The sequence below is a fragment of the Sus scrofa genome, chromosome 7 (assembly GCF_054392235.1).
Source record: "Sus scrofa isolate SSC_HxYL_T2T_F1_AM1 chromosome 7, Sscrofa_HxYL_maternal_Yorkshire_Landrace_v2.0, whole genome shotgun sequence".
Taxonomy (NCBI): domain Eukaryota; kingdom Metazoa; phylum Chordata; class Mammalia; order Artiodactyla; family Suidae; genus Sus; species Sus scrofa.
Window position 1 is genome coordinate 114476900 of NC_139389.1, and position 19060 is coordinate 114495959.

At 34.8% G+C, this 19060-nt stretch overlaps 1 protein-coding gene across 26 annotated transcripts in view; it reads right to left on the reverse strand.

Annotated features, from left to right (window-relative positions):
• Positions 1-19060, reverse strand: part of CEP128 (centrosomal protein 128) — a 414256-nt gene that overhangs the window by 46376 nt on the left and 348820 nt on the right. For 24 of the 26 annotated variants that reach the window (XM_084969948.1, XM_084969954.1, XM_084969945.1 and 21 more), the window contains one exon: positions 9589-9612. In XM_084969948.1, coding sequence (XP_084826074.1) covers positions 9589-9612 — 24 coding nt within the window. Of the gene's footprint in view, positions 1-9588; positions 9613-16568; positions 16629-19060 lie in introns of all 26 variants that reach the window. The other 2 variants (XM_021099569.2, XM_021099565.2) reach the window with 1 other exon arrangement.

Here is a 19060-nt window from a genome sequence, read left to right on the forward strand (position 1 = left end):
CATCAAATATGAAGCTGTCAGTTTGACCTCCAAACACTGAGCAATTCAATAATACTAAATTCATCCGCTGGTAAAGCTGCATTCATTATGTAATTTCTCAATGATATTTTCCCTATGTTACCACATTTATGAAAAATTTGACAGGACTGTGAGAAACCATTTTTGCAGGCTGAAGGAAGCCTAACTGTTTAAATTGGTCATCACCTTTTGCCACAAGGTTGCAACTCTGTATCAACAGCCCACTTGTTTAGTAGCATTTTCTACATTTGAACATAACCACCGGTATTGGTTTTGAAATTTAACCCTTTGAAGATGATCCTGTTATTGGAAAACATACACATTTTAATACTAACACAGAATGCAGGCTCTGTATTTTGGGACAAGGTGGCGAAAGGAGAATGTCTAGATTGTTTCAACCAAGATCCCTCATGAGAGATTCATGAGGATATTTCCGTTTGCCCTCGATGCGAATATACAGAAGGTAGACTAACATTAGAGCAGTGGGAAACTTGGCAGAACGGGCTAGGACAGGGTTTGTGCAAAACCCTTTTCCGGTTTCAGTTTGAATGGGTTCCCAGGAAGTGTCAAGTTTGAACAAATCCAAAATTTTACAATGTAGCTCAGCCAAAACTGCTGAGATTCACCTGATTCTGGGTCAAAACCGTACAGAGCACACTGCGTTTTATTTGGTGTAAAGCCAATTTGACTGAACTTTTCAGGCAACTTCAATGAGAGGCTTATAGCCTTGGCAAAACCAAAAATGAACCTAGCTCGATCTTTGGTTTTGAAACAGCAAGTTCTGGCTTTATAAAGAGATAAAGGCAAGTTTTACTTAGCTTCAAGATTCTTACAAACACTTAGAAGAGGCATTGCAAATAATTAACAGTTATTTGGCCACATTTACATACTCAAGCCAGTTATTTCCTGAGCTAAACGGGGACACTTTAGTAAGTACATTAACTCTACTGGGGCCATATACTCCTAAGTGCCCCAGAGCAGAATTTGGTTTCCTAACAAAGAATAACGGAGCTTCTTCAACAATTTATGTGCCTGGAGAATAGCTTGCACATATAGTAGTATGAAGCCCAATTAGTGCTAGATCCATGGTGGGAAGGAAAGAAAATGGAAAGTAAATTTGCAACGACCTTCAATGTCTATTCTAATGGTAGACAGGTCAAGTCAGAGTACATAGCACCACTCAGTAATTTCCATGGTGACATATCTAGTACTCTTGGACACCAAGATCTTGAAGATCAACTGGTGGGCATAGCCCAAATCTGTTACCACTAATATTAGCTAAATATATCCTTTAGAGATGTTCTTATTGCTCTACAGTTTTTTTTTTTAAATAAAAATATTATCTCTAAAAGTTTTCAAGTGTCTTTAATTTTTCAGATAGGCAAATCTGTGCATTTTTTCTCCATAGAGCTGCAGGTTAGGATTTATCTTATGCTGTTTCTGTAAGTATACACTGAAAATATAGGAAGATTAGGTGGTTTTAAATGACTTAGATGTTGAGAAGTTTGATGTTTATTTCAAAACTGTTTTCCCTCACAGTTTTCTCCTAATATAAAATGTATACATATGCTCACAGGCCTTTTTATTGGTTATCCTATCATACTTCACCCTTCTCTGTATACACACACACATACAGAGAAAAACTGATTTTTACAACTTCCTGCGACCATAATGCTCTAAGTGTTATATATTATTATGGACTAAATTATCATATAGTTAATATTAGGTAAAATAAAATTTTTGAGAAAAAAATGTAAAATGTTACAAAATGCCAAATCTTCCAAACATATATTTCTTATTAGGATGGATATAGTTTTTCTCTTCTCCTTATACTCAATTAGCTCATGTATCCATAGGTAAATGATAATTTTTGTTTCAGTAAAACAGGGTTCCATTTATATTTTTTTTAATAGATTTACTCACTGAAAGATCTTGGTCACATAAAAAAGTACATGAGAATGAATGTAGCTGTTATAACAATATCACTCAATTTCTTGAATGCCATCCTAGTTTTATGGCAAAGATTACATAGTGATCTGTCATCAAACATTAATTTTAATGATCTATCAGCTTGATTAGGTCCTCTTTCAGTTTTGTTGCAAGCAAAGAATCAGAAACCACTTGACTTGCCAAAGGATTGCAATATAGTTATTAAAGCCATTCACTTTCTGTTTCTAGAAGGTATACCCAAAAGTCTTTATTTATCAAGACTTGACAAATGACTACAACTGTTCTTTTTTTCTTTTCACTTAGAGACATTTCATTGAACTTAACATATATAAAAAATAAAAACCTTAATTTCAATACCATTCTACCAATATAAACATTTTAATACATTATTTTATCTTAACATTAAATATATTTGTATCCAAACCTCAGAGCTGCAGTCAAACCAATCAGCCAAATTGGCCTTACTTTCTGGCAAAAAAAAAAAAGTCTGACTTCATTTTTCAGTTCTGTGTAATGTGTTAATATGTCCTACTGACAACTGTCTTACTTTTGAATCATAACTTTAAGATAGATAAAGACATAAGGCAAGAAGCCAGGGCCAGAGTTTGTCACCTAGGTGAAATAAGACTCTGTGGCTTTCAACTGTTTCTTTCCAACACCTCTTAGCTTTGATTTCTGGAGCAATACATTCTCTGATTATAATAGGGTGGTGAGGTGAGGTCATCAAATAAACTGTCTTTACTCCTCCTCAATATCAATCAATAATACATATCAATTTCAGAATAGCCCATTCTCAACTTTGGGGTATTTGCCATCATGGGACCATGGAGAAGTAGACCTTTCTTTTATAAAGTGGGAGGAAGCTGATTATGAAAGGTAAGAAGGCCTCTTCAAGCAAAGCTCTTTTAGGAAAAAGTGCAGGTAGAAGCTGAGGGTAGAAAAATCAATTCTCTTAAACCTATTTGTGTCTGACTGACTACACCTTAGAAGATCTCTGTGTACTCCTGGGGGTATGCTGCTGGAAAAATCATGCTCTAACTCACCAGGACTCTTTGAACACTACTGCATTAGTCACTTCATTGTTAAAAAAATAATTTTTTAAAAAAGTCCTGCTGACATGTTTCATTTTCCTTTGCTTTTTGGTGAAATGTGTCACAGATACAAAAGAGTACACATAAAGAAAATGACAATTTTTGTGGTTTTAATGAGCATTTCCCTGATTACAAATGAAGTTGAATATATTCTCATGTTTCTCCTTCAACCAAAATGCTTGCTCATGCCTTTTATTATTTTTCTTCACTTTTTTTTTTTTTTTTTTTTAAAGTCTGGGTTATCTTTTTCTGATTGCTTTGTTGGCAATAAGATTTGGATACAAACTGATCTGGATACAAACTGCTAGTCAGTTATATCTTCTGCTACAGATATATTCTAAATGTAGCTTTTCTTTACATTCTTTTTATGTTGTCTTTTAACTTATGGAAGTTTTTAATTTTGACATGCTCACATCAGTCATTTCCTTTATGATTTATGTTTTTAGTACCCTTCCTCACCCCTCCCACCCCAAATCCTCCAAAGTCCTGAGGTCTTAAAGACACTAAACTGTACTTTAAAGTTTTATGGTTTCATTATTCACATTTAGGCTTCTGTCCATTTTTGCATCTGAGATAGGTATTTAATTTCATTTTTTTCATATCATCTATTAAAAAGTCCATCCTTAATCCACCGATATATGATGCCAGTTGTGTCAGGCATAAAATTTCTATGTACACATATTTGTTTCTGGATTCTCTATTTGCTCACAAGGACCTATTTATATACTCTTGCGTCAAGACTACACTATCTTAATAGCTTTAATAAAGTTTGATATATGTTAGGAAAAATCTCCTGCCACTTGTTCTACTTCGGAAGTATTTGACTATTCCAGAGTGTCTTCTCTATAAAGGACCTGAAAATATTTTAAGACATTTTTCTGTATACTTTGTATTCTATTACTTTTTTAATGATTTAATACTTTTTCCATTACATTTTCTCAGTGATTATTGCTGGAGTTAGAAGTAAAATGGACTTTTATATACTGGTTTTTATCTAACTTGTTAAACTCTTTATTTTTCATAATTTAACTATGAATTCCTAGTGCTTCAATAGAGATAATAATATCATTTGCAAATAATGATACTGTTATGGCTCTGGTTAGTACCACCTACACAGTGTCTAAAAGAAACCGCGGAATAGGGAATTCTTTGCTTATTCCTGGTCTGAAAGAGGGACTTTCAAAATACTAAAGTGAGCATTTCCATAGATTTTTTTTTTCACATGACTTTTATCAGATTAAGAAAGTTCCCTTCTATTCTCAGTTTGCAAAAAGGTTTATGAGGATGACAATAATATCATAGGAATAAATGCTTCTTATTCATCTATTGAGATAATCTTATTAAATTTACTCCTCCTTAAACTGTCACCATGGTGAATTACACTGACTAATTTTCTAACATTAAACCAACTCAATTCCTAGAATAAACTCAATTGATGAATTGGTAATTCGTCAGTGTTCATGATTAATTACTTTTTTATACATTCTTAGATTCATTTTGCTAATATGTTTTATACAATTTTTTGCATCTGTGTTATTGTGTGAGAAGTTCCTTAATTTCTCTTATTTGTACATACTGTCTGGTTTTGTCTCAAAGGTTATACCAATTTATACTGCGCTGGAGTTGCCTCCTCAGTGCAATAGGCAGCGTGTCAGTCTCATATAATGCATAGGGCATGCTCTTCTTTTCCACTAAAATTTATTTATTTATTTATTTGTCTTTGTCTTTTTAGGGCCAAGCTTGTGGCACATGAAAGTTCCCAGGCTAGGGGTCAAATCAGAGCAACAGCTGCTGGCCTACACCACAGCCACAGCAATGCAGGATCTGAGCTGCGTCCGCCACCCACACCACAGCTCACAGCAATACCAGATCCTTAACTCACTGAGCAAGGCTGGAGATCGAACCCATGTCCTCATGGATACTAGTTGGGTTCATTAACTGCTGAGCCACAATGAGAACTCCTCCACTATAATCTATTTTTTGATCTTTGAGTTGTTTAGAAATTTAGAAGTTTACTTTGAAATTTCCAAAAGTCTATGGCCTGAATCTTAAAGCTAGTTATAATCATATCACTAAGTTCTGGTCCATAGAAATGAAGAGAAATGATATGTGCAAATTCTAGTTTTCACAGGAAGTAACGTACATCCTCTTCCTTTCTTCCATCCAGTTACAATACAAATACAAGGGCTTGAGGTAGAGCAAGCGTCATATATCAGGAAGGGAAAGCAATACACTGAAGATGGTAGAGCAAAACAACAAAAGAAGCCTAGGTTTCTGACACCATACCTACCACGGACACCATGTATTTCGATTGTTACAAAAGAGAGAAACTAATTTCTATCTTACTCCAAGATTATTTTTGGATTTCCCTTAATTGAAGTCATGCTAACTCTAACAAATACAAAGATATGAGAATATAAATTATCATGGCATTTATGGAAATGAAAATAAAGACAGAGCTGAGTGAGAATATGAAAAACAGAATTTATATCTCCAAGTAGAATAGCCTTCCCTTCCCTTTCATTTCCTAAAAAGACTCTTATCGTTCTGCCTCTATCTCCTCTTCTCTCTTCATCCCTCTCACTAAGTTCACTAGTTCCTTTCTGTAAACAAGGGTAAACATTTTAACCCTGCCTTTCTGACACCAAACAGTTCCAATTCCCAATTTTCCAATCACATTCCTCAAGTTGTATGACCTTCACATGCACTTTCCCCTTTCCTACTTGCAGTGTGTCACACCCGATTCCGCTCTGCACACTACTACCCCAGCTGTACTCCTATATACCACATTCTCCACATCACATCCCCTGATTAAAAAACATGAATGGCTCCCTGTTGGGTAAATAGCTGTGCTACCACCTTCTTGCCTTGCAAAGCATAGGGCAAAGAATGCAAAGCAATCATAGCAATTCCTTCCAAAAGAGCAGCCCAGAATCCTTCCCAACAGAATGTTTTAATAGCCAGTACTGACCAGCAGGAACTGGCACTCAGAAAGAAACCCACTTGTATCTCTGATATGAAAGATCAAATCTAAATTCCATGGTTTGTATTTTAAACTTCAAAATGTCTCCTATTACTCTCTCTAAGTGTTATCACCAATGAGCCTATAAGAGAAAAAAAAAAAAAAGTGAAAGCCTTTGAAATGGAACAAAAACTTACTACGTGTCTTCTTCAATGAAAAATTAGTTCTTGCCGAGTGGGCCCTGGGTTTTTTGATTCTATGGGATCTCTGTATCGTCACTGTCTTTGAGATATTTATAACTTTTTGCGTTGTAGATGCCTGATTGCTATGCAAATGATTCCTGTACACAGACACGTAAATAAATTTTGTCTGGGGAGGATCAATTTATTTCCTTCCTCCACTATGGAAGAAGCCAATTTTGCCTCTATTTTAAATTCATTTAGGTACTCTTTAGTGCTCTCTGGACGTTCCCTTAGGTGAACTGCAACATCTTGTCCTTCTCTCATTAATTAATGAGTTAAATAAACTCATTTGTCATGAATTTATATATGTATGAGTCATGATTTCATGACTTTATCTTAAAAAATCTTTAAAAAGTATTCTTTTAACAGACTCTTTGTTCGTTATTGCCTTTGAACTTTGACTACATACATCCCTAATATGGAATGTCTTCTGACTACTTTCTACCTGACATTACTGATTCTTCAAATTTTAGAGATGAATCTAATCTCCTACATTATGTCCTCAAACTACAAAAGCCACGATTTTCCATGATGAACCTAAAGCGCAATGATGTCTCTGTTTTACAAATACTGCTTCTGTGTAACACCTTCCATAAAATGCACCGTTTCATTCGCATGCTGTAGACAGAGATACTTATCTTACATCATTAATTCATTGACATGTAAGTAACTTCTCTCCTTCATTAAAGAGCAAGTTCCTTGACAGAAGTGATCACAATTCATTTTCCTTCTCTCTCTTCATTGTCTACAATGGGTCCTCTTGCATGTGGTTTTCCATCAGAGGTTGTCTCTCCTTTGGTCAAAGTGAACTTTTGATGGAATTGATTATTCTCCTCTCTGTACAAAGGGAAGAGCCTACTTTTGTGTATACTGCTGGCTGATGTCATGAGACTTTGAGATGACAAAATGTAAAGCAAAAATCCTTGTCAACGTAGAGAGTTAATTGTGCTGAAAAACTGATAAACTAAAGAGAAAAACAAAACAAAACCCTACATTCAGTGCCTTGCATACCCTAATACCAGCTAAAACAAATGAGAGACCACCAACACTTTATGTGCTGGGTTGTGAGAGAATGTAAATGATCTTGAGACTGCTTCCAGCATATTTGATTTTATAGACTATAAAGTACTTTACCAGTTGAACAGCAAGTGTGTTAAATCTGCTCCTTATAATGCCATATGAAGTCAAAGGATTTCATAACATTTAAGCATTAACACTATTACTGAGCATTTTCATTTTTATGGTTTTACTTATGATAATTATTTCAAATTAAAGCCATCTTGAGAAAACTGCCACTGTAAAAAAACCCAACAGATTTAATCAATTTTATTTTTCTTATGATGAATTTTTATTTTCACCTTTACTCCTAGAGGAAACCTTAGAATAAAGCATTTAAGATTTTACACCATAGTACTTTGTTAGTAAAGAGATTATGTAAATTAAAAAGACTAAAAAATACTAATAAAAGTTATAGATTTTGTTTTTGTTACTGATATAATTTTCAGCTTCACATGACATATTGGTATAATTAAAATGATTAAATAAGAAATAATAAACAACTACATAATGATAATGATGATCTAACATTTGTTTGGTCCTAAATATTTTCACATATATTTTCTCTCTTAATTTTCATAATAAGCTGATAAAATAAGCTTAATTATAATCATTTTTACAGGTAAAGGAACCAAGAAACAAATGATTTACAGAATGTGTAAGTCGCATTTTGTACGCTGAACCCAGGTGCTCAAACTCACAATTTCTGTTTTTGTTTATAATTTAAAAAGACAATTTAATTCACAAGCCAAATCCTGTTGGCAAGAGACTTCCTAAGGGTAGGTAAAATATGCAGGAACACAAAACATTTTATTCACCTACCATGTCATCATATTGAAAGGTCAATGTACTTTTCAAATGGCCCGGTTATATCTAAGGAATAGATTCTTTACCCACCAGGGTCTAGACACTTTTGATCAAAATCACTTGCTTGGACAGGTTTAAAATGTGCTTTCTTAGCATCCTTCCATTCCTCACACTCAAAAAAATAATTATTTTATTCTTTCTTAGCCTTATTAATGAAGTTCCTTATTTTTTGCCTTCTTGTTACAAACATTAAATAAAATCACCAGTCCCAAGTCAGTCTTAATATCTCATGCATTTTCAAAAGTTTTTAGTACAAAATATGTATATTCAATATTTGCCTCATACTCTCCATATAGCTTTCAATACATGCCCCACCATATAACAGCATGACAGTATTTGCTTTTCGAAAATATGATTTTTTATAGCTGAATAATATTTCATCATAAAATAGTACCATAATTTATTTGCCATTCTTTCAATTCACATGCTTTTTATTTTTAAAATGTTTATTTATAAAAATAATATATCTATGTTTTCAAAAACTTGAATAGCAGAGAAAGCAGTGAAATCACAGCCTTAATTCTTATGTAGCAAGTCACTATTAATGAGGTTTCCTTGCTTCTTTTCTTTTTTCATACACCTATAATCATGTTATCATTAAAGTGCATGTAAGTTTATTGTTAGAATTGTTTCCATTTAACATTACATAATAAGCCTTTTCCATAATCATTGTGTCATGATTACTTTATTAACCAAATTTAATCATTACTTATTGCCAAAAAATAAGTTTATTGTTAGAATTGTTTCCATTTAACATTACATAATAAGCCTTTTCCATAATCATTGTGTCACATTACTTTATTAACCAAATTTAATCATTACCTTATTGCCAAAAAATAAGTTATCACCCCTTTTTTCTATTTAAAAATATGTAAATCATTTCCCAATAAATATTGCAAGCATATAATCTTTACATACGTGCATTTAAAAAAAAAAAGATTCCTGAATACCATATTCCTGCAAGTAAGATTACTGCAAAAATGGCTAACCAGTTTTTATCATTATTTGCATACTGTAAAAATAAATCAACATCTGAACTTCAAAGTATAAAGAGCATCCCAATCTTAGTTTTTTTTATCAACTAGTCTTTTTTTTATCAAATAACCATAATAATTTAATAATATTTTCCACAAAGTAATACATATTGGCACCATCAGTCTTGAGAGAGCAGTGACTACTTAATGCACACAGTTTTGTTTTTTTCCCAAATTTTTTTTCTACTTTAAAAATCTCTATCTACATACCTTTCAGGTATATTAGTTTAGCTTATTTTCCCCTTTGATTCTTAGATGTAGTTTTAGAAATGCTTTTCGGAACTGTTTCCTTTGGGGAGTGCTCTGAAATCCATATTAGGACACAGGAATAATTCTGACAGAAGGAGAAAGAAAATGCCCCAACTTACCATTTCTAATGCATTTACCCGGTCCTGCAAATAAAGCATAATAGATAATTATAAAAACAAGGTTATTAAAAATCTTTTCAAGTTTAATTAATTTTTAGATTTTCTATTTATCCTCTATTAATAATAACATTTTACAAATGTAAAAAATGAAAACTCCTACTCAGGATAATCTTGCCAATAGAAAAATAGTTATAAAAGAATCACTTTCTCGACTAGTGTGAGGACACAAGGTTTAATTTAATAGTAAACACCATAAATTCAGATATAGTCACTAAATAGAATAGATTTTACCACTTTTGCATGGTAAAATTATTTATCTATTTAATGACATATGTATAATTAGAATATATGACTCACAACTAGACAATAGCAGTGACATAAAAAGGTATTTAGCACATATATCAGCTCTCGATTAAGTGTACAGTACAAAGTGTGACCTCACAGGAGAGTAAAGTTCAGGCATAAGAATAACTTCACCAGTTAAAACTAATAAGTATATTGTTAACTGAAACAAAGCAGGAAAAATAAATGAAAAAGTACATCACATGTAGCCAATCCTGAATCCAGGTGGTTCTTTATTACCTACATTATCTTAGAAGATTTCATAGAATTACTGATTTTAAAAAGGAATTTAAATTCCTGACAAATACTGCTTTGAATGCTATATGATTAAGAAAACGGCTTCATTCTCAATCCAACAGTTGTGCTCTCAACTCTTCCCAGAGCTAACACCTATATACATGACATTTTACCACAAAAGGCTGAATTTGAGAGGGTCTGAAACTTTTAAGAAACTGCAAAGCCATCTTTTTTAAGAGGGTCAAGGTTTTCTATTTTCTCATTTTAAGCAGCTGGAAGAGACATAGGAAATCTGCATTTCTATTCTGTTCAATTAAATTAATTGTGCTAAGACAGAAAAAAGGGAAAATGGTGTAGGGGGCATTCAGCTCAGATCTCTGCGACCCTGCAGAGACTGACTCACACATATGACAGTTAAGAGCATAAACCTGGCCCTCTCCTGCATTCTCCCAGCTTCACCTAACACACAGAGGCCTTGCCTTGAGGATCTCTGCAACCCAGCCTCCAACCCTCAAACTGGGAAACTAGGTTAAACATTTCTGCCCCTTTAAACATTTGGCTATGTGGGCACAAGTTAAATGAATAGATTATGCAAAATCAGCCCAAAACAGACTGTTTTTAGCAATATCATCTGTTTAATTGCATTTTGTTGGCATACTTGAAAGAACCTCACCCTCACCCCTGTAATTTTCATAAAATAACTGCTATTTTATTGGTGACTTGTGTCACATTTGAGTACTTCATCATAAATGCATATAATGCCTCCAGGGGGCTTTGATCTGTTGTTACTAGGTATCTTATTCACAGTACATCTGGGACAAAACCATGCAGCAAAGCTTTATCATCCTTTGCAGACCGAACAGAACCTCATTAGACAGGCTTTGGGCAGTATTGCATTTATACGAACCATCTTGGAAGGATGAAAATATTTACAGCTACTGTTTTGGCCTTAGGTTTTCCCCCCACCATGCATTTATGGGGCTCATGTTATTTAGGATTAGCATATTTTAAAGGCACACATACAGCTGGTTTGAAATCAGTGATTTCATACGATGTCAAAATAATACAATTGAATTACATTGTCTTAATTCATATCTCAGTGTTTGGCAAAAATAAACTGATATAACTTATAAATCAGTGTCTTCATTTTACTTAAATATTTGTTATAGGTTTTAAAAGGAATACCTACTGTCATGGACTACATGTTTGTATTCTCAAAATTCATGTGTTGAAGCCCCAGTCCCCATTGTGATGGTGTTTGGAGGTGTGGCCTTTGGGAGGTAATCAGGTCCTGAGGATAGAGCCCTCAGGGGACTTACAGCCCTTATCAGAAGAGAGACAAGAATGCATGCTTCTCTTTCTGTTCTTTGCCATGTAAGGGCATAATGAGGATGGCCATCTACAAGCCAGAAAGAGGTCCGCTACCAGGAGCCAAATCTGCCAGCACCTTGATCTTGAACTTGCCAGCCTCCAGAACTGTGAGTAGTAAATGTTTGTTGTTTAAACCACTCAAGGCTATAGTAATTTGCTATAGCAGTCCCAGATGACTGAGGCATATGCCTAGTCTCTAAGATTATAAATACAAATAGGAAAAAACCCTCAATTTTGTTAAAATATAAAGCTCAATAATCTATTTCAATGCAATGGACTTGTTTGTTTATAAATCAATCCATTCCAAAATGGTACTGAGATAGCTTTCAATGAAAAAAATATATATGCTAAGAAAATGAAAAAATTAGGGAAATAGGAAATTCAGTTCATTAACCTGAATTTAAATAATTCAATTTGTCAATCAGCAACAACTAACAGGATACCAGCCATTTCTGCCAATTAGTGAGCTCTGTTTAAATTGCAGTTTTTTGGTCTTAATTGTAGGCTATAAATAAAAAAAACCTACTCTTCATCTTTAGGAACTTGTTAGCTTGCTTTTAAAATTTAAGAAATGTGTTTTGAAAATTATATTTTATAGTTGATGTCTCTTTTGGCAGAAAAGATTAGCTATTATAATTCTGTATATAAAAGAATTAGGCTACTGCAAATCAATATTCTCAAACAAAATATCTGCATAGTTCCTCTCATGCTCATACAATAAAGCAGAGGTAACTTAAGCCAATATTGTGGCACTGATACAGACTATATATATAAAAAAGGCCAGTATACATCTGAGAATGAACATATAATTACACCAAAATATATTCTCCTCAACCTCTCCCACTCTCACTAGAACTACAACTGTACTATTTTGTTGTTCAACCTCCAATTTTCATTTCAACAGATTTTATCTTCAAGCTCAACCTGCAGGTTCAATACTCTGTCTTTCCTCCACCACACACATACTCCTAAGCTTGGACCCTGAAAAGCAAAGAAGTGCTAGGACATCAGGAATGGGGGAGGTTGGCAGCTGAGAGGGGTAGAAAGGGAACACAGCCTCCAGAAGTAATGAAAACACTCTCACTCTAATCACACTATTTCAGGGGCTTTTAATAAATCATTCATTCTTTTTCTGTAGTCATGGACTTTGAGAATCTAAGGAAAATTGATCTTTTCCCCAGGAAAATGTATATTATACAAAACACACATAATTTTGCAAGTACTTTAAGGGAATTTGCAGACCCTGAAGTCCCCCATGGGCCTCAGAGTGCTTTTGCTCCAAATAAAAACACCTGAAATAAGATCTAAGAGTTATACAAATAAGAGTTCCCTGGTGGCCTAGCAGTTAAGGATTTGGTGTTGTCACTGCTGTGGCGTGTGTTCAATTTCTGGCCCGGGAACTTTTGCATGCTGCAGGCATGGCCCAAAAAAATAAAATTATAGAAATAAATCATTGTATTAGATCAAATATACTCATTTCTCCTGTATGAAATATTTCTGGATAACAAGGAAAGAAATAATTGAGAGTGGAAGGCTAAAAATCAAAGGAGAAATTTCCTTTAAGTATTTTGATGAAAAAAGTTCTTGGCAGGGGGGAATGCTTTACTGCTATTGTTTTTTTGGGATTGGATAGTCCCTTTTCCATTATTCTTTTTTTCCTAGGGCCGCACCTGCAGCATATAGAGGTTCCCAGGCTAGGGGTCTAATCAGAGAGGTAGCCGCTGGCCTACACTGCAGCCACAACAACGCCAAATCTGAGCCACGTCTGCGACCTATACCACAGCTTATGGCAACTCCGGATCCTTAACCCACTAAGCAAGGCCAGGGATCGAACCCACAACCTCATGGTTCCTAATCAGATTCCTTAACCACTGAGCCACGACGGGAACCCCCTCCATTATTCTTTTAGTGCTACTAAGGGGAAAGTCTAAGCAAAACCTAAAATGTCAACAATTACCTTAACATTTCCTCTCAAAGATTTTTACCCCAGTCACTACACAGTCATCGAGTTACAATGAAGAGTACTAGCTGTTCTTATCAGTGTGAATATTACATACCACTTCTAAGTGAAAATAATGTTTCTAGAAATCATATTTTAATTTGTTCTGGGCTTGGCAGATCAAGTAGGGACAGTGATATTTTTGGGGAGGCCAATAGCACATGCATTAAAAAAAGATGTATATTAACATTTTGATGAGGTTAGCAACCTCCCTTGAGCTATCTACATTCCTTTGCTACTTGGTCATAATGGAGTGTACATTAGAATTCATGAATAAACCAAAACAGATTCATTAGCAATACTGGAGATGGACAAATTTTGTAGGCTAAGTTAGGAAATGCATGCTAAATGGATAGCTGGTATCTTGAACCCCTGATCATTAATAGTTTGACTCAACTGGGCCAATCAACTTGCCATACAGATTCATCCATCCCATCAAAGAGATGATAACAGAGCCCCATAAATCTAGCGACTTAGAGTTCTTATGCCTGTGGTAAGCACAGCTGTACAGCCTAGTGACTTGATCACAACAGTGCAGTGTTTTCCAAGAATGAATTAAATATATTCATTAGCATACAAAAAAGCACAATTCTGGCATTAAAAAAGAACTGCTTCCAAGTCAAGGAAATATTATGGGTATAGACCAATTCTGGAAACTTCTCTGGGACTGAAGGGCCATGATGGACATAAAACTTTCAAAAAGAAAACCCACAATGAGGACTCCTCCTCACTGTTCTAAAAGCACAAAGCTTGTCTTCTGGAAGAAAAATCCATTCTGCTTCACCCAGATTGACCACCGCTGGGCATTTTTCCTTTCAATGTTAACTTGGTTTAATCAATACTCACACTTGACCGGCTGCTTCCTATATGAAGGATACAAAGTGGAATGCAAGTGTGTCCCTTTTTTCCTCTATGCATTTCCACGTAATCATTCCATTTAACAAATTGTCAATCTTTTTTTTTTTAATAAATAAAAGAGTTAGAAATTTCAAATGTATTCGTTTCCAAATTCATGATATTAAAATTGAAGAAAAAGGGAAAAAAAAGGCTTTTTTTTAACGACCACAAAAAAGGATCAGTATTTCATAGAATCATTCTAAAATATTAAACCAAATAGATAAAAGTTGTAAGCAACCTTCATGTTTCAATGCCCAAAAAAAGCTTTTAAATATAGCATAAATTCACTGTGAATTTTCAAATGGGTCAATGATACATACATAAAATTGCATGTTATCTATTAAAAGTGAGACAAAGATACTTTATTTTTTTAAAAAAATTACAATGAATGATATTAAGGCAACAAATGTTAACTCATTTCACTAGCTGCTTACGTGCCTTTTTTAAAAAGGGTTCAAAATAACAAAACAGAAATGCTGAAAAGAAAACCACAGCAAGCCATCAGGATTTTATTTAAAAAGCTGTCAATAAGAAAACTCAACATTTGACTCATCAAGTAAAGGAGTTTAAAGGGATGTATTATTTTCTAGCCTAGAGACAGTATCCAGTAATGCTCTTTGTTATCTTTTCTTCACTTGGGGAACTGAAAATAAGAAGCAGAAACTATCAAAAAATTTAAGAACAGAGTGAAAGTGTGTGCTCCAAATTTCTGAACTGATCTCTCATCCACTACCATTGCCAGAGAAAGACCCAAGGCAGCCAGTTGTGCATTTGAAGCTTTCTTCTGCTGTGTTCTCAGGTTGGCCAGGTTGGTGGTTTGGTTTGCAGTACTGTTTGTTATGAGGCCATTTCTGACTACTGTACTTCCATTACAATGCTATGCAGGAAAGGCTGAAGTTGCATTTACACTGAAGTGGGATGTGTACATGGGTTTGTGAGGTGGGAATACAAGTCAGGTGAAGGAGGAAGATGAAGAGAAAATATGGAAATGGGGCTCTGGTGATTATTACAACAGATTTCACACTGGAAAATGCAACCTGAAAGTCTAGGTAAGGATTGTGCTACAAGTCCCTGTAAACATTTCCAGTCAACAGTATGAAACTAATACAAAAAAAAAAAAATCTCAGATTTACCTTTTATATTTCAGATCACAAAGTGAGGCAATGAAATTTCTTCTCCCTGACCCCTGTTCAAATGAAGAATCTCTGCAGGTTTCTTTTTTAACGTAAAATGTAATATGGTACTTAGGTGTAGGCCTATAGGATAAGACTACAAACCAAATGAAGGGTGAAAGACAATTATCTTTCTGCTGCTACTGGCCAGTTCCACAGTGAAACTGCTGGTAACAGGAACAAGAGTTCAGTGAATGACATCTAGACTGGAGAACAACTAAAACTTATTTGCAGATAATATAAAGGCCATGGTTATAGTTAACGGGCAATGCAAATGACAACCAATTAATTTCAAAGATTGATTGTCCCCCAAAAGAGATGCAGAAACAGGGGTTGAGTAGTAGGGGGGAAAGGCCAAAAACCCAGAAACCAACACACCATATTTTTTTTGAAGGATTTACATTTTAAGAAATAAAGTACACGTCTCCAGTTTTGAGGTTAGTCATATATCAGCTGAATATGCTCTGAACTTTTATGCAAATCATTGTGTAGTGGTGATTATGGCAAAATTATGAGTAGGTCTGTGTCATGCACAACTTGTGGAAAACAATAGGGTGTACTTTTATTTTTCAGGGTATGTATCTGACTGCCACCACACACAGCTGATCTAACAAGGCTCACTGAGGCTAACATCTCTTTTGTTTCCCTCAAGGGCACACATCTGCTGGGTATCCAGGTAAAGAATGTTCGCAAGGAAACCCACATAACCACAGAACCCTTCATCCCAAGCTGCTTCCTCTTGAGTATTTGAATTGCAGCACTTGATTTCTGACTATCACACTTGTCACACAGTTGAGCCATTAAATGGCACAAAGCAAAGTCATTATATGGCACCTTGGGCATTAAACTGCTTACCTTTGAGCAATTCCAATAATCCACATCCTAATTTACATGCAGAACCATTTGCTCAATTCTTTTTGGGAAATAAAGCATAAGCAACATTATATTAGAGACTCTCTTACCTTCATTCCCATATTCCTTCCGTGGGCTACTGTGTACAGTTCTCTCTCACCATTTCTATACTACAGAGAGAGGCTGGTGATAAGAATGAATAATCAACACATAAAGAGATTGTTTTAAAATAATGTATTTGGCTGACACAACTCAGGCTTGTCTTGCTGTCTAATTCAGTTCAACTAAGCTTAGAACTATTACTAATTTCCACTTTGTAATATACAAGCACAGGTAGGAAGGGAAAGGTGGGTAAAGGACTTAAAATTAGCCTTGGATTATCTATACTCTAATAATCAATGGTGCACTATTCTTAGCAGCTATAAAAATTGGGGAAAAAAACCCCACCAACTTAGTTTTCAGGTGAACTTCTGGGAAGTATCACTGAAGTCTGACTTACCCTGTATGTCCTGAAATAAAGCAGATGTATTTTAACTATTAAGTTCCAAATATCCTAAATATTCTACCTATGAAATACTTAACTGCTTTTTCTTCAAATTGAGCTTCATTCTGATTTTTCACTGCAGTCTGACTAGCATCTTCCAAAGGTGGCATTTTAAACAGTAGTTTTGGCTGTTTAAAAGAGATGTGAGTAAAGGAAAAATAATTGGAAATCTCTATTGTCTTAAAATAATTTAAAGTACTATAAATAGCAACAGCTATAAAAATAACACTATAATAGTTTCAAATGATTTAAATGACTATAATAATTTCAAATGATTTTAAAAGTTTCTGCATCTAGAGGAAATGTATTACATAGGACTTATAAAATGTTCCCTCAAACAACTGCTTACCCAAATTAAAGTCACAGATTTTAGGGAAATCATTATTTGAAGTTTAAGATACTTTACTCCTAAAGATTATAAATAAAGAGTAGTGATTCATTTCAAAATATCCCCAAATGTCTTGCTTTCAAAATCATCCCTGGAGGTAACTGAAACTAAATTCCTAAGTCTATGAAATGAGCAAATAAATAAGATGTGAACTTGTTAAAGGTGCACCTGGCCAGTAATGAAAGCTACTTTTAATACTCACAACCTTACCTGGGGATAATGGACTACTAATGCAATGTGATTTTAGGAGTTCAGGAAGGTCCGATTACCCCAAATTATACTTTCCTTCCATTTACAAAATTATTTAAAATTCTACCAACTGAAATTTACTCTCTGAGGAAGACCTCAAAATTTACTCTTTGACTTCCCCCACTCCAGTTCATCTTTCAAAAGACACTCTTAAGACAGATAATCATTAAACTATAGTTCATCCCAAGGCAGGTTTCAAGAAAGTCGGATAGTAGGTCACTCCAACTTGCTGCCTGTTTTTAATAGGTCTACCAGCCAAGAATAGCTTTTATGTTTTTACTTGGTTGAAAGAAGAAAAAGCCAAAAACAAAGGAAGAACAATACTTTAAGGTGTGAAAATTACATGAAATTCAAATTTCAGTTTCCATAAAAAGCTATTACTAAAACATAGCCCATTGATTTCTTTACATATCGTCTCTGGCTGATTTCACTCTAACATCAGTGTTTAGTTGTTGTGTGACAACATATGGCCTGTAAAACTCAAAATATTTAGAGTCTAGTCCTATACAGGAAGTTTGGCAACGCCCCTTTTTTAAGGTGTTGGTATCCTACGAGAATTACTTAGGGCCTCACAGAGATCACCCTGCAGCGAACTCTGTAAGTTTCTGAAAGAAGAGGATAGGTAAAACAAACTGACTAGGGATAGGAAAATAAGAGCCTGAACACTTTTACCCAACTTTTAAACTTTAAAACAAAATTTAAAAGTTGTGTGTTTAAAAGGGGCGGGCGGGGGGGCAGTTCCTATTGTGGCTCAGCTGTAATGAACCTGACTAGTAACCATGAGGATGCAGGTTTGATCCTTGGCTTCACTCAGTGGGTTAGGGATCTGACGTTGCTGTGTGCTGTGGTGTAGGTTGAAGATTCAGGCTGGGATCTGGTGTTACTATGGCTGTGGCATAGGCCGGCAGCTGTAGCTCCAATTCAACCCCTAGGCTGGGAACTTCCATGAGCCATGGGTGCAGCTCTAAAAAGACAAAAAAAAAAAAAAAAAAAAAAAAAATGCTGTGTGTGCATAAATGCATACACCAAGAATACAAATCATTCATTCCTCAAGCCATAGAAGTTTCTTCCTTTTGTCCTTTATTCCTTTCATATCCGTCATTTTTTCTTTCCTTCCAATGTCTTTTCGTACTTCATTGTTTCCTTTTTCCCTCACACCCTTGCACTCATTTATTCATATAATTAATTCATCCATTCATCTGCATTAATTATTGAGGCAGACACTATGAGACACACTGGGTACATACATAGCTATCAACAAGGAAGATAAGATCTTTCTGCCTTCATGAAACTTACATTTCAAAGGAGCAGACAAGGACACACCAGAAACTGAGATGGGGGGTAAGAACAGAGGTTTGCTTTAGGCAGGTTGGTCAGGTTATGTGCTGGAAGAGGTGACCTTTGAAATAAAACTCTAAAGG